The sequence below is a fragment of the Ursus americanus genome, chromosome 16 (assembly GCF_024610735.1).
Source record: "Ursus americanus isolate L20-20 chromosome 16, mUrsAme1.1.p, whole genome shotgun sequence".
Classification (NCBI taxonomy): Eukaryota; Metazoa; Chordata; class Mammalia; order Carnivora; family Ursidae; genus Ursus; species Ursus americanus.
The window spans coordinates 9,923,715-9,938,765 of NC_142142.1; the positions used below are offsets into that span (position 1 = coordinate 9,923,715).

Sequence of the window (15,051 nt, forward strand, 5' to 3'; positions counted from 1 at the left end):
AGGGAGTCAATGGTTTATGCACACAGCACCCAGAATGGCCTTGCACCCAGTGCACACTGTGTGAAGAGTCCTAGCTCTCATCATAATATTTTTTATCGTCTCGTAGCGGACAGGCCGCAGGATTTTGAGGCTTCTCTGTGCCAGCTCACAGCCTCAGTCCCAGCCCCAACCCCAGCCGCCTCCAACAGCAGCTGTTCAAGCTACGCGGAGGCCCAGCACCTGACTGTGGTGGCCATAATGTTCACGGCACAGACCCTGCTCGGCGTGGGCGCGGTGCCCATTCAGCCCTTCGGCATCTCCTACATCGATGACTTTGCCCACGACAGCAACTCGCCTCTCTACCTTGGTGAGAACTGGGCTCGGAGGGAGGGCCAGGCTCGGAGGTTGGAGGATGAGAGGACGAGGTAGGGGCTGGGCATGAGTTCCTGACCTCTGCGCCGCGTGGCCAGGAAAGGTCTGGAGAAGCCCTGGAGTTTCCTGGGCCTGACCGCTCTTGCCTGTCGGAGACTGGGCAGGCGCTGCTCTGCAGACGGAGGGAAGCCAGGGCCAGGCGGCCTAACCCAGGCTTTGTGTTGCAGGGATCGTGTTTGCAGTGACCATGATGGGGCCAGGCATGGCCTATGGGCTGGGCGGCCTCATGCTGCGCCTTTATGTAGACATCGACCGGATGCCAGAAGGTGAGCCTCAAAGAACACACAGGCATCCCCAGGGACACCCAGCTGCTAGCTCACGACCACTGGCTTCATAGGAGACACTGAGCCAGGGGGCTCACGTTCAAATCCTAGCGATCCCACTGACATTGGACATGCCTCTTAACCTCTGAGCCTCAGCTTCCTCATCTTTGAGACGCTCTCCGTCCCATCCACCTCCCCAAGCTGCGATCAGAATCGAGTGAGAGATGAAGCTAAGCTGCAAAACACCACCAGACGGGCAGTCGTCACTGCTGTTAGGATGCCTCTCCACCCAGTCCTGTCCCCGAGCTCCCCCCGACCCCAGCCTGTGCTCGGATACACTGCGGGGCACACAGGGGCACGTATGCTCTTGGCCTGTAGGGAGCTCCTATCTTTAGGGGGAAAAAGATGCAGGTGAAACAGAGAAGCATGCAGGAGAGAACTTCTGGAGCAGGGCTCGGTGAGCTTGGGCCTGCTTCAGGTGGGGAATTTACTGGGTGACCGTCAAGGACCCTTCCAGTTCTGACCACCTCAGAGTCTGGGAACCCATGCCGAGGGCACCGCTCAGGGAACAGCAGTCTCAGATCCACGCAGTAGGAGGGGTGGGCCAAGGAGTGGGACAGAAGCTTGGTCTGAAGGCAGCCAGGAGTGGGGAGTGGTGGGGGTCCCCGAGCTCTGACCCTCTGCAGGGAGCAGGAGAGGATTCCTCTCCCCTGGAGATTTCCAGCAAGCCCTAGAAACCTCAGGGGACACACGTGTGAAGGGATGGACAAGCCGGTTCTGCTTCTTGTTCACTGGCTTTTGCTCAAGGATGCCTCCTGGGCAGGGGTAGCCCTGCCCTACTTTCCTTCCTTCTCGAAAGCGGGGCCCAGCAGCCAAGCGCGAGCTCTGGTTGGCTTCCTTCGGTTTCCCAAATGTGCCCCAGCCCCAGGGAAGGGGGTGTGTTTTCTGGCTCTGGTGACATCATCGTGGCAGAAATGGCTCCTCCACGGCCAGATGCGGTGTTCCCGTAGACAGATCTTCCTACCCTTTCTCATGCGGGGATTTCATGCGGTGGGCAGATCATGTCTGCCGCAGGCACAGACGGGTATGTGCGGAGCGGGGGAGCCGGGGAGATGCCTGGGCTCACACTCGCCGGGCTGGCACAGAAGCAGGGGAAATAATAGGTGGAGGAGGGAATTCGTACAAAAGCCAACTTCATCCCCAGCTTGACAGATACATTTGCCGAGCGCAGATTGCATAGTCTGGCCCCTGGCCAGGAGCGCTCAGGACCCAGCACCTGGGAACAAGCCCTACTCCTGGGGTTGGTGTCATCACGCAGCTGCGTCGTTGTCAAGTGTCTGCGGATGCTGTGGCAATGGAAGGAGGAGCTATCCGACTCAGCCTTGAGGTCAAGGGCTTGGATGGGAGAAGTGGGCACTCCAGCCAGGAGGCATATCTAGAATAATCTAGTCCTGATTACATCTGGGGAACTCGTTAAAGGGAAGCCTCCTTGGTCACCTTCTCACTCCACCCCGTGGTAGTTTCAAGTTGGTCTTAGGTATTTTTGACAAGTACCCTGGTGATTTAAATGATGTGGGTCTGAGAAGCACGAGAGTGGTCCTAACCATCAATTTAATAATAATAATAATCCCAACAGTAACAGTAAGATGAGGAAGAAGAACACATATCTGTACGGCCCATACCACGTGCTTTACCTGTGTTGGTTCCTTGATTCTCCCGATGGCCCTTGATGCAGTAAGACTACTGTCTGTATTTTATAGAGGAAGACACCGAGGCACAAAGAGGTTAAGTCATTTGCCCAAGGTGATGTTAGTCATGGAATTCAGACTCAGCAGTCCACTTCCGAAGTCCATCACCTTGACCGCTACACACAGTGCCTCTGTAGTTGAAAAGCTGAGCCCAGGAAGGCTCAAGGCCTTGCCCAAGGTCACACGGGACGTAAGGGGCAAAGCCACAACTGGAGCCTAGGTCTCCAGACTCTGATGTCTCAAACGCCTGTCCCAGGGTGGTGGCCAAGAAGGGACAGCCCATCCTGACCCTAACATCACCATGGTCTTCTCTTGCAGGTGGTATCAGCCTGACTTCGAAGGACCCCCGATGGGTGGGTGCCTGGTGGCTGGGCTTCCTCATCTCCGCTGGGGCAGTGGCCCTGGCTGCCGTGCCCTACTTCTTCTTCCCCAGGGAGATGCCCAAGGAGAAGCACGAGCTCCGCTTTCGGCGAAGGGTCTTGGCAGCCGCAGCCTCCTCTGTCAGCAAAGTAAGCCCCCTCCACGCGCCTGCCCTAGTCCAGGCTCCAGCCCCAACCGACGGGTCCTTGTAACCTTAACCTTCATCCCTCCTGAGCACTGACTTCACAGCTTACAAAGCCATTCTGTCCAGGCTCCGCTGATCCCCCAAGAGCCCCACACAGTGAATATGTCTTGGCCCTTCCACAGCTGAGGGGATAGGGGTCCGAGGAGGAAGCGACCTAGCCAACATCACACGGCCAGCGAGGGCAGCACTGGGGTGAGAACCCCAACCTGTCTGAGCCCATGCCCTCTGTCTAACCATCACACTGTCTGCCTCTCTGCTCGTCCCTTCACGGTTTCTGTGAGTTCTGAACGTGCCGCGCAGGGGCAATGTTGAAAAGAAGGAGGAGGTGGAGAATGGGGAGGGGGGTGTCTGAGAAGACTTCTCTGAAGGAGCGGGATTTGAGCTGGACTCTGAAGGCTGGTAGAAGCCTGGGGAGGGGAGAGGGGGCATTTTAGATGTGGACACGGCGTGGACAAAGGGTTCAGCTGTAGAAAGGAATCCAGCCTTTCCAGAAGCAGTGAGAGGCCAAACTTGTATTGAGTGCGTCCTCTGGGCCAGGTGTCAGGGCAACACTGGAGCTCAGCACGTGGCCTCTACCCTTAAAACAGGCACGGCCTAGTGGGGACCAAGATTCCTTGATAAGTAACAAGCCATGAGGTGGTCGAGGATATCTCGGCTGAAGGGCAGATGGTCTCTCCTCAGAGGAGATCCACTGGGCAGGAGAGACAGTTCTGCGTGGGGGGGGCCTCCAAGTTTTCCAGAGCCTCACCAAAACACGAGGCCTTAAAAACAATTAATTGGCTCCAAAGTACAAAAGAAAATGACAAAACAGAAACGTTTTATGAAAGTTCAGTGTGTCGTTAATGTTGACTTTACCAAATTTTCCTTGGCGCTCACACACATTTCATTACCTTCTGAAAATTTGCGCATTCGATTTTCTCTTTCCTCGAGTACCCACACACATTTCAGGGACCAAGTGTGTGGAGTGATTCTCATGCCGACCAGTTCTCTGTGCCACCTGCTAGGCGTCCCACAATTTCGCTCAACTCGGACGCTGTCTGCCCAGAGAGAGCATCTGAGCCCACAGCTTAGGGCTCAGTCCCACTACAGTTGCAGGTAGTAGGCCCGTCCCCAGGTTCCCCACAATTTTTGTCCTACTTGGCTACAAATCAGAGGTCCCCAGAACCCCTTTCTTGGATTCCATCATTTGCCAGAACAGTTCACAGAACTCAGGAAAGCACTTACTTCGTGTTTACCAGCTAATTATGCAATAAGGGATATGATAAAGGGTATTGTAAACAGCCAGACGAGGGGCTGCGTAAGGAGGGGCCTGGGAGGATCCAAACTACTGGAGCTTCTGTCCCTATGGAGTTGGGGTATGTCACCCTCCTGGCATATGGATGTGTTTACCAACCTTGAAGCTCCCTGAACCCCATACTATTAGGATTTTGTGGGGGCTTTCTCCACATAGACATGATCAATCCTTAACTCCATTTCCAGCCCTTTTCCCCTTTCTGGAGAATGGGGGGTGGGGGTGGGGGAGGTGAAAGTTCTAAGCTTGTAATCGTGGCTTGGTCTTTCTGGTGACCATTTCCCATCCAAGAGCTCCCCGAGAGTCATCTCATTAGGACAAAAGATGTTCCTCTCACCCAGGAAATTGCAAGGGATTTAGGAGCTTGGTGTCATTTCCTAGCACGCAGGAAATTACACCGATCTTAGGAGCTCTGTGTCAGGAACTGGGGTCAAAGACTAAATATTAGAAGATTCTCCTATGCACTCTTATTTACAAGAGTTTTAGGAGCTCTGTGTCAGGAATATATACATTTGCATATATATATATTTCTTATTATTTCACAGGGAAGTAATTGTTGAGAAATCACAATCATAAATTATTTGTTGCTAAGTAATTCTGGTTTCAAAGGGACGATTTGTAAAAAGCCTGTCGAATATCTTGCAGCAAGAATAATTCTATTTAATGAGGCATGTTGGTGCATTTGAATATTCTGGCTGTGATGGGAGAGAGGCCCTCCTTCTTAGAGCAAGAAAGTCTGGGCTTAGGAGAAAGGGCTGAAAATGTCTTCATCTAGAAAGGCTAGAATTTGAGCCCAAGTCTGTCCAAGCCCAAACCTGGGTGGTCTATGAACCCACGACCCATCCCCCACCCCCTGCTGGAACAGAAGTTTTATACGTGGGAGACCAGTGAAAATTGATGTGAGAACAGCCAATAGGGGCCAGAACAGAGGCAGCCTTGCCTGCCAGCTTCCAGAGCAGCTGGGAGCCCTGGAAGGAGGGTAAACGGAGGTCCCATGGCTCTATGGCGGGGTCCAAGCCGAGAAAGGGACAGAGGAAGTGTGCGGGGAGCAGTGGGGGCAGGGAGAGTGGTGCAGCCGCTCTGGCCATGGTCCAGGTGGGAAGCGGTGCGCTGGCAGTGGGCGGGGGGGGGGGGGACAAAGAGAGGAGTCCAGGAGCCACCCAGGAGGGACACTGCTGGGGCCCGGGTGCTGCTCTGCTATGGGACATCCCAGGACAGTGCAGGGCTGGGCTGGTGCTGGGCTCAAAGGCAGGGGGAGGCAGGCCCTGCAGAGCGACGGGTTTCAGGGGAAGAAGGCAGCTTGAAACCACAGATGGCCCTTCCTGGTTCTGCCTAGCTCAGGCCAGAAACTGAGTGAGGTAAGAATTCCTAGAACTTGGGCGAAGAGTTCTTAGAAGTAGGAGTGGTCACGAAGGAAGCGAGGAGTTTCTGGTTACGGACAGTGTCCAGGTTGGGCCTTACATCTGAACAGAGGACAACAGCTTGGGCCATGGAGCGGGGTAGGTGGGAGAAGCCAGTGGGAGGCCTGGCTGGGCTCGGTCACGTGTCCGCCGTGTGACCTTGAGCAAGACGCTTCCCCATTCCGTTCGGCCCTGTAAGATGTCGAGGGTCGATTCCTGGAGCCATAGTCTGTGCGTCTGCAAGTCTAAGAATGCACAGCTTCGCAAGTCGAAGCTGCTGGGCTACAGACATCTGGATGCGAAGAGAGGCATCTCTGTGATGCTTGGAAGCCCCGGCTCCCTGGCTGTGAACCTGTCTGGCTGTCTGGATTCATTCTGTCAGCACATTGGGGATGGGGAGTGAGGAAGGAAGGGGGTGAGAGGTTCTTAAAAAAGAACCGAAGGCTGAGAACACGACGATCTGCTTCCAGCAGCTTGCAGGCAATAAATATTGATGTTGGAGGAGTTGCTTCCCCCCCCCTCCCCCAGCCTCCTTGAGGCTGCCTCGACCAGCTCTGCCGGCAGCGACTCGGGCTGGGGACGTAGATGGACCGGGAGGAAGGGCCCAAGCAGGCAGAATTGGCAGCCACACCGACGTGGGATGTGTATCTTCTGTAGAGAGTTGGAAGAGGCAGGGGGGCAGGGAAAGTGAAGGGGAGACTCTTTCTGAAATTTCTTCGAGTATCTTCTCCCAGGCTCAGGGGTCCCCTAAGTAGCCTCCTACAAGCAAATGCAGTTTTTAACGGTGCTATGGTGGTATGTAATATCAGGGTTTTGTGACCCAGTGAAGGTCTCTGACCTCAGTCTCCTCATCTGTACAATGGGCAGACGATTGGACGGGGTCTACCAGCTCTCACCGGTTCAGTGATGTCTTCTGTAAACAGAGCGGTACACGAGCCCTTCCGCTGTGGGGGAGAAAAGGGTGCAGTCCGCAGCCTCTGCCCCAAGAAGCTCTCAGGTAAAGAAGGAAGGCCAGATGCAGACAGACAGGGGGAGGACTGACTCACAGCTCAGGCTTTTCCCACGGCCAGTGCTTAGAGTTCTCTGCGTGTGCGAAGGGGATCACGACCAGTCTCCCCAGGGAAGATTATGAGATGGTAGATGGGGGGAGGCCATCCGGGACAGGGAAGGGCAGGAGCTCTGCTTTCCTGGTGTTGGTTCTGCCCACGTATCTGTGACCTCATGGTGGCCACAGGCATGCTTCTAGGAGTGACCCAGGGCAGGCGTTAGCACTCTGTAAGCCCCAGTCTCCCTGCCTAGAAGCAGCCAGTCTCCAAGGTCCTGTCAAGCCCCAGGACTCATGACACATGGCTCTATAGGGCCTGTGGAGTAGAGATGGCCTCTTAGGGGCCCCGTCTGTCCTTATGGTCGTAGGACCCCATTCAGTCAGCCACCCTCCTGTGCCCTCCATACCCTCAGGTCCCTCTGAGTGCCTGCCTTTGGGGTGGGGCCAGGGGGCAGAAAGAAAGGCCTCGTCCATCAAGAGCTTCTGTCCCTGCCCAGCCTCTGAGCACCACTGGCCTCTGTCACCTTCTTTCAGTTCCTATGTCCCAGAAGTCTCCATGTCTGTTATTCTAGGCCATCTTCCAGAGTCTAGGATTCTACTATTATACAGTTTTAAAGCTCTGTGTTTCCAGTAAAGATTCTCAAGTACTTGTGTTCTATTTTCTATGATTCTATGCCCCCAATGGTCTTTGACTCCCAAAATTCATGTTTCTACGTGGCTACGATTTTGGCCTACAAGTCTAGGAGTCTATGAAATCTGTTTTCTCCCCACATTAGCTTGATGCGCTTCTTTGGGAGAGAGGTCAAGGATGGGGACAGGAGTGGGCAGTGACAGCGGCCCTTAAAGCCCAGGACTTAGGGCCAGCTGGGAGGCTTCTCTTCCCCTTGGACTTCATGCTCCTTCTGCAGCTCCTGGGAGGTCCAAGGTGACTTGGGTCCCCCTTATGCCTGGTACCTCTCCCTTGCAGGCACTGCCTCCAGACCCTTCCCAGCCAGCCCGGGAACCCTCGTGTGTCCTTCTCCCGATCCCTAGCACCCCAGGCCTTGTGCCTCCACCCTCACCCCTCCTCGACGCTCCGAAGAGAAGGTCTAGTGTGATCATCCAGTTCAACCCCCACTCTATCTTACAGGTGGACGGGTTCAGGCCCAGACAGGGTCAAGGTTGTGCCCAGAGCTTGGCCAGCACCACCTCCCCCTGTACAAAGCCAGATCTTGGTCCCAAAGGGCTAAGGTGAGCCCCACCCCCACTCACGGCCTGGTGTAGATCAGAGCTTCCTCCAACACTGGGACTCGAAGGCTCTTTGGGGCGATCCGCTTCAGTGGTTTCAAACTGTACCCACAGAACCCCAAGGGTGCCACCATAAGGAGATTGAAGAGAGGTGTCCCCCAGTAGGACTAAGGGCCTTCCACCTCCCTACACACACACACACACATACACACACACAACTCAATCAGACAGGTTCTAGTTTCATGGTATTTTTATACCAGTCTTTTGACTGAGGTTTCAATTGGCGAAAGGGTTTTGCAGCTAAGAACCCAGTTTTTAAAACACTGATCTAGTCCAATACCCCCGTTTGACAGAGGAGGAGACTGAGGCTCATGAAGAGAGCTGATCGGTAGCTGATCTGGCCCAGGAGTCTCCTCGGTGCCTGAGGCATCCGCACTGGCGTCAGGGAGGCCAGCAGCAGGAGCCAGACACACCGTTGTCTGTACATGCGTATGGCTGTACCATAGCCTGGCTATGAATCCTGCCTCCGCACTTGGAACCCTGACATCTATAAAATGGGTATAGTCCTAACATCCACACCCTGAGATTGTTGTACGAATGCAATGAGGCAAAGCGTGAAGTGGGTCGTTCAGTGCCTGATGGCCAGGAGTGCTCGTTCTTGATATCTTTCTCCGATCTAGCCAGCTCTTAAGAGGAAAAACAATGGAAAAATTACCTTTTTTCTAATATTCTTACAGCTCACGCCAAACTCATGCACCGTACTAGTAAGAGTGGGAAATAGGCTGACATCTCTCGCTTACTCTGGCCATGCATGCATTGTTTTAAGCCCTTTGTATGTATTACCGTACTTAATCCTTGTAATCTGCCTATGAAGTAGGATCAGCTATAACCCCACTTTATCCCTGAGAGGTCAAGTTGCAGAGAGATTAAATAACCCGAACACAGGGCTAGTGAAGGGTGGAGCTGGGATTCAGACCCGGGTGTCGCAGGACCGGGGCACAGTCAGGACCAAGAGGCAGGAAAATAGAAACAGCAGCAAGAGGGGTATCAGCAAGAGAGGGGGAAACATAGAAGCATGGACCACAGAGATGAGTTCGGTTGGTATAACCGAACCCCTTATTTGGTTCTGAGCTTGCGGGTGGCCAAAGGGACAAGAGAGGCATGGCCAGTTGCACAGATCTCAATATGAGAAAGCCGGAGGAAGCATGTCGCAATCCTCGGCAAAGCTCAGGTCTCTGGGTGCTCTGCGGGAAACACGATCTCCCTCCCGCAGCGGTGGGACGGCTAGCAGATAGCCCCATCCCTGGGCTCAGGGCCAGGGCCACGTGCGATGGCAGCTGAGGGCTGGACGGGAGTGCCACGTCACCCGCCGGGGTCAGCGTGGCTCCGTGGGGCTGGGGTCACAGCCCCGCTCAGAGCTTTCTAGGAACCCGGCTTCCCCCGAGGACAGCTCCCCGAGCCACGGAGGCCCGGCAGACGCAGGGCACTTGCACATGCCGGACCCCACATGGCATCCTGTGTCCCGTAGGCTTGCAGCCGTCCCTGACGGTGGGGAAGTTCTAACCGGCTCCCTCGCACAGGCCTGCTGACCAGGGCAAACCACAGCCAGATGCGGCTGACTCCGAGCCCTGCTCAGAGAGGAACTACAAGGCTGCTTTTGGTTTCTGGAGCCCGCTGCTGGTCAGTAGTCCTCAAAACAGATCTGGAGAGAGAGGCAGAAACTTGTGAAGAGCACAGGACAGGGGGTCCCAGTATCTACCTGATAAAACCTGAGTCCCTTAGCATGGCCCCCTAAACTGCCCAGCTCCTGCCCCTGTTCCTGCCCCAGCCACTCTTGGCTGTTGTCAGGATGGCCTCCCGGCACAGACAGGGCCTTCCCCCTAGCACCTGCACTCCTGCTATCCTATGCCTTTGCTTCGAATAACCTCTCCCTTCCTTCGAATAAGCTCTGCCTTCCTATCCACCCAAATCCCAAACCTCACTTCTCCTGGAGACCTTCCCTGACCCACCCCCATCCCAGCCCCTGAAGGTCTGCCTCTCCCCTCCTGTCTCCAAACCCCATGCTCTTTTTCACAGCATGAGATAGGGGTACAAGGGTGGTCCCGGAGAACCTGCTCTGCCCATTGCTCCCTGGGTGACAGTTCCTCTTCTGGGGCCTCAGTTTCCTCTTCTGCAAAATAGGTGCAATAATGACCCCTTCACCAGACCGCTGCGGGAATCAAATGACATATGGTGGATGTGAAAGTGCGGGGGAGACCACAGGCTGGACGTCCAGACGCTGTTCACAGGAGGACAAGGAACCCCAGGCCCGGAACTCAGGGGATTCTGCCTGTCCAAAGGCCGAGCCGAGCAGCGCCCATCCCATTGTCCTTGATAAGAATTCTGGGAGGTTCTTAGTTTATCTCAGTTCATCTCCACCCTCCCTTCCTGGGGCGATATCCCAGTCCCAGCACCCCTCCCTCGGTCCTGGCCCTCCCAGCGCCACTCTCCATGGCTTGGCTAGGGTGGAGAAAGGTGCGAGGAGATTCTCTGATTCTCTCAAAGGCAGCATGCCCAAAAGAAATATGGGAGCCACATAAGTAATTCTAAATGTTCTGGTAGCACATTCAAAAGTAAAAGGCAATAATTCTGATAACATATTTAAGTTAACCCACTACATCTAAAATATTCTCATTTTAGCATATCATAAATTTTAAAAACTGAATAATGAGACATTTTCCATTTCTTTCTCATACTAAGTCTTTGAAATGCAGCCTGTGTTTGATAGTCAAGGCGCATCTCAGTCTGCACTGGCCGTATTTCCAGGGCTCGGCGGCCACATGCGGCTGGTGGCCGTGGCATCAGACAGCGCCGCTCTCGGGTATCAGTGAGTAACTGACCCACAATGCCTCGGCCCGTGCCCCAGACTGCAGGCTTTCAGGCCCCTTCACATCACGCCACAAAGGTGCTTCGCAGTTCTGCCGGCCTTGCACCAGGGCTTCCGACTCACAGGGCTTAGTGGATAAAGCATGAGTTCTCTCTCAGGCAGGCTTGAGCTCAGATCATAGCTCTGTGCGATGTTGAGCAAGTTACCTAACCTCACAGCTGCCTTGCTCCTGGGCGGAGCCCAAGTCTCCTTCCTTTGCAGGTGCCCGTGAGGACCGAGCAGCAGCGCGCGTGCGGAGTCCCCAGTCCGCAGACCGGTGGCCCGGCTACCCGGAGTCCCCATTCTGCTAGGCCCCTGGGGTACTCGGTGTGGACCCCCTGCGCCATTCCAAACCAGAAGCAGTGTGGGAGCTTGCTTGCACCGCAACAGCCTCTCCCGTTGATCTCATTTTTCCTCCTAGAGGCTGATGACGGCGGTGCCCGTTGCTTGTCGCAGCCTTCTCTTCCATTCCTTCTGTTCCAGCTTTTATCAGATACCCACCATTCCACCCCAGACCCTATGCTAGGCACCAGGGTTTCAACAGGGAACAAGATAAGCACGATCCCTGCCCTTGCAGAGCTGGGAGCCCAGCAGGGGAGACACTGAACAAGGTTTGACTCAGACCTACGTGCGTATGTAAGGTGGTGATTTTCTCTGAAAATCAACTTCCCTTCTGCTCTGAATGCCCATCCTGCTAGATTAGCGAGACACTCGACTTCGGCCTTTCTCAGGGTTCCCCCACTAAGGTGAAGCAAAGGTCCTTACAGGATGTTCAGGCACCAGAGGAGCCTCCCCCACACCCGGCACGCATCAGCATCAATCCATCCAGGCCCATTTGGGGCCAAAACAAATGGAACACTGTTGATCCCTATTGCTTTGATGAAGTGACTGCCCCATAGCCTCTTCTCTCCCGGAGTGTCTCCCCAGCCCACAGGCATCTCGGGGCAGAATGCCTGGCATCCCACTGACTGCCCTTGGTTGTGTGTTTTCCCAGGGTGAAGATTCTCCCCCTGAGCAGAGCCCGGGGGAGTCCCAAGAGAAGCAGGATAGCCTCGCCCAGATTGCACCAGACCTGACGGTGATCCAGTTCATTAAAGGTGAGGGAGCTCAGGCCAGGCTATAGCGAAGTGGGACCCGAGGGCACGTGGGGCCGTACGGCATCCAGCCCCTTCCTGCCCTTCTTGGTTTATCTCTCACACCTGCAGACCCCTCATGAGCACCATACAGTCCTGTAAATCTTGACTTCTATGATCCCTTCTGCCTGGAACATCAGTTCTTATTGCTATCGATCAAAATCTTCCTTGTCCCTTTAGGTCAAGCTCAAGTGCCTTCCCCCAGCAAGCCTGGCTCTCCCTCCTCTCCGTTCTCCAAACCCTCAGGGCCAATAATCCTTGCTCTGCTTCCCTCAAGGACTATTAGGAGAATCAAATGGGGTGATGAATGGAAAGCCTTTTGTATACTATTTAAAAAAACACAAAACACCTTTACTTATATAAGGTACAATTCTTTTTTCAATTATCACCCCTGCCCTACTGCTATTATTCTGACCATGTCCCTGGACAGTAAGTTGAGCTGCCTGTGGTTTAGGAGGGTGATGACCTCAGGGTTCGCTTCGGCACCCACCCCTGCCCCCACTGAGGACTCTTGAAACAGGAAGTTAATTAGGCCCAATTCTTGGAAGTGTGTCCTAAGACTCGATGTTGGGATACCAGTAATCCAGCCCCCAGTTCTCCAGCCTTCCTGGGGGAAGGGGAGGGCTGGACCGCATCAGGGCCTGGCCTAAGGCAGGAGGGGCTTGGACTCCCTAACCTCAGATCACCCCCCAGCTGCTGGAAGGCCCCAGCAGGCCACTCCTTGGGAGAGTTTATTAATCACTGCTTTGGCTTATGCCCAGAGGGAAGCTGGGACCAATCACTGAAATTGGATCCTGGAGTGGGTGTCCTGGGCAGATTGTCTCTGGTGGTTTCAGCTTCTCTGTGAGCCTAGAGGATACTGAGGCAGGGCTAGCTATAGGCCCTGTAATTGGTCAGCAAGCCTGGCTTCTGGGCTTTCTGCTGAGTTCCAGGGAATCAGTGGTGACTTGAGGCTTGGCCTTGACCGCATGGGGCCGTGGGGGAGCCAAAGGGAGGAGGAACTGTGGCCCTTCAGCTGGAGGAGGCCTAAATTCTTGGGGGAAGACAGTTCCTGAGTTAGAGACGGCCCCTGTGTGATGGGGAAGACATTATCCTTGAGTTAAGGGAGGCCCCTGACAAAGGGAAGAAACACTATCCCTACAGTGAGGGATGACGGGGCCTCTGAGCTGTGAGAGGCTCCTGTCTGATAAGGGAGACAGAGTCTCTGTGTGGAGAGGAGCCTTAACCTGTCTGATGGAGGAGACACTAAGCTAAGGGAAGCAGCTATGGAACAGAGGCGCCCCCGGAGTTCCCCTGCTGGTATCCCTACCTAAGTGAAAGGCATAGCCCTGCCCTCCAGGAATTTTCCATCTGTTCTAAGGACTGACTGCAGATGCTAAAGAGATAGATGGTGGGTACAAAGTGCACTTGGGATGCTTAGCACAGGCCATGGAGAGAGAAACAAGTAAGGAGATAGAGCCCTCTGGCAGCCAGAGAGGCACAGGAATGTGGGTGGGGTGGGGTCTAGTAGGCGGAAGGGCCTTTACACTAGGAGTCCCCTGGCAACGGCCGGCCTTGCCCCGGCCCGCTCTAAATGAACTTGGGTGTCACCTGCCCAGTGAGGGCACCTGCAGGGCCTGGGCTGATCCTGGCCGGGGCAGCTCACGGAGGGAGGGAGGGAGGCTGGCACAGCTACCTGGGGGCAGGCCACGCGTCACACCTTCTCACTGCAAACGCTGGCTGAATGCACTGTGTAGGGCGAGGGACTCAGGACGGGAGGAAGGCCTGGGACGTAAAGGAAGGGGAATTCCACAGCCCCGGCTCCTACCCACCCTGACCAGCTGTTTGCCTTTATTTTCTGGCTTCGAAGGAAATGGTTCCTGGCCCGGCCCAGGGGGCTAGAGAACTAGCTGACTGGGCTCTGGCCATGCTCTGAGGACAGATAGAGATCTCCAGCGACAGAGGCCCTGGTCCTGCTACTGCAGGAACAGGAGGGACCTCCCACTGGGCCCAGAGGAGCCCCAGGGCCATCTTTCCCCACCAGTCCCGACTGCCAGGTGGTTTGCTCCTGTGACTGTCACCTTTAATGGGCCTTTCCTCCTCTCTCCCCCACACCTCACGTTAGCTTCCAGCTCACCCGCTGCGGGCACAGACACAGGCCTTTCTCTTTTGACATTAGTGGAGAGAGGATGGCTCATGTGTGTGCGGGAGAAGATAAAGCATTCTTGACCCTCACCCTGGCTGCCCCGGGGGCGCCGATGAAGGGCCTGAAGCTCTTTGAAGACTTGCCCCATGTCACATGCCCTTCAGGCTAGCAGGTTGCAGTGAGGAAACCTGTACACAAGACCCCAGTTTAGGAGATAACGGAAGATTGGGGCGGTCATCAAAGCCAGGCCCGTCGCTTCTACGCCTTTCTGCGTGCTTTTGTTCTTTCCGTTTCCCTGCTACGAATTCCTTCTCCTTCGGATCCGTTCTTTAGGCCCTACTTCTGTCCTATGTCGAGAAGCCGCCCAGCACCAAGCCTGCTCAGTTTTCACCTTCTCTGGGGGTCTTATTCTGCCCCAACATTGGGACATTGGATCACATATTGGCCTGTCTGTCCATTCATTTGTGCCTTCACGTAGTCCATCAATATTTACTGAGCGTCTGCTCTGCCCCAGGCTCTGAAGATTCAGTAATGAACGTAGCAGACAAGAATCCCTGCTCTGAATGCAGCTTGTATTCTGGTGGGGAGACAGTAAGATGGCTAAGTGAGGGGAACATGTGGTCTGTTAGGTAAAATGCTGCAGAGAACGGAAACTAGGGATGGAAGACCAGGGGAGAGGCCGCTGTCCCGTGCTGGAGATAAGGAGGGAAGACAAAGGCCTGGGTTGGCTTGGGGAGAGCTAGAGGAGGACAGGATGAAAAGGTCCTAGTGGGAAAAAATGAGATGAGTAAGTTGAACAGAAGAAATGGAACGAGATGGGATGAGATGAATGGAATAGGAGGGGTGGAATAGAACTCTATGGAATTGAATTTTAGACAAAATCGAATGAAAAGAGGCACAATTGAATAGCGTGCACTCCAACTCAATGGAATGGAACG

General features: G+C 54.7%; 1 protein-coding gene across 2 annotated transcripts in view; it reads left to right on the forward strand.

Moving 5' to 3' along the window:
- The window catches only part of SLCO2B1 (solute carrier organic anion transporter family member 2B1), a 46,288-nt gene that overhangs the window by 18,265 nt on the left and 12,972 nt on the right, over positions 1–15,051 (forward strand). For both annotated transcript variants that reach the window (XM_087868169.1, XM_087868170.1), the window contains exons 5-8: positions 107–346; positions 579–677; positions 2,741–2,931; positions 11,850–11,952. In XM_087868169.1, the coding sequence (XP_087724295.1) occupies positions 107–346; positions 579–677; positions 2,741–2,931; positions 11,850–11,952 (633 nt within the window). The remainder of the gene's footprint in view (positions 1–106; positions 347–578; positions 678–2,740; positions 2,932–11,849; positions 11,953–15,051) is intronic.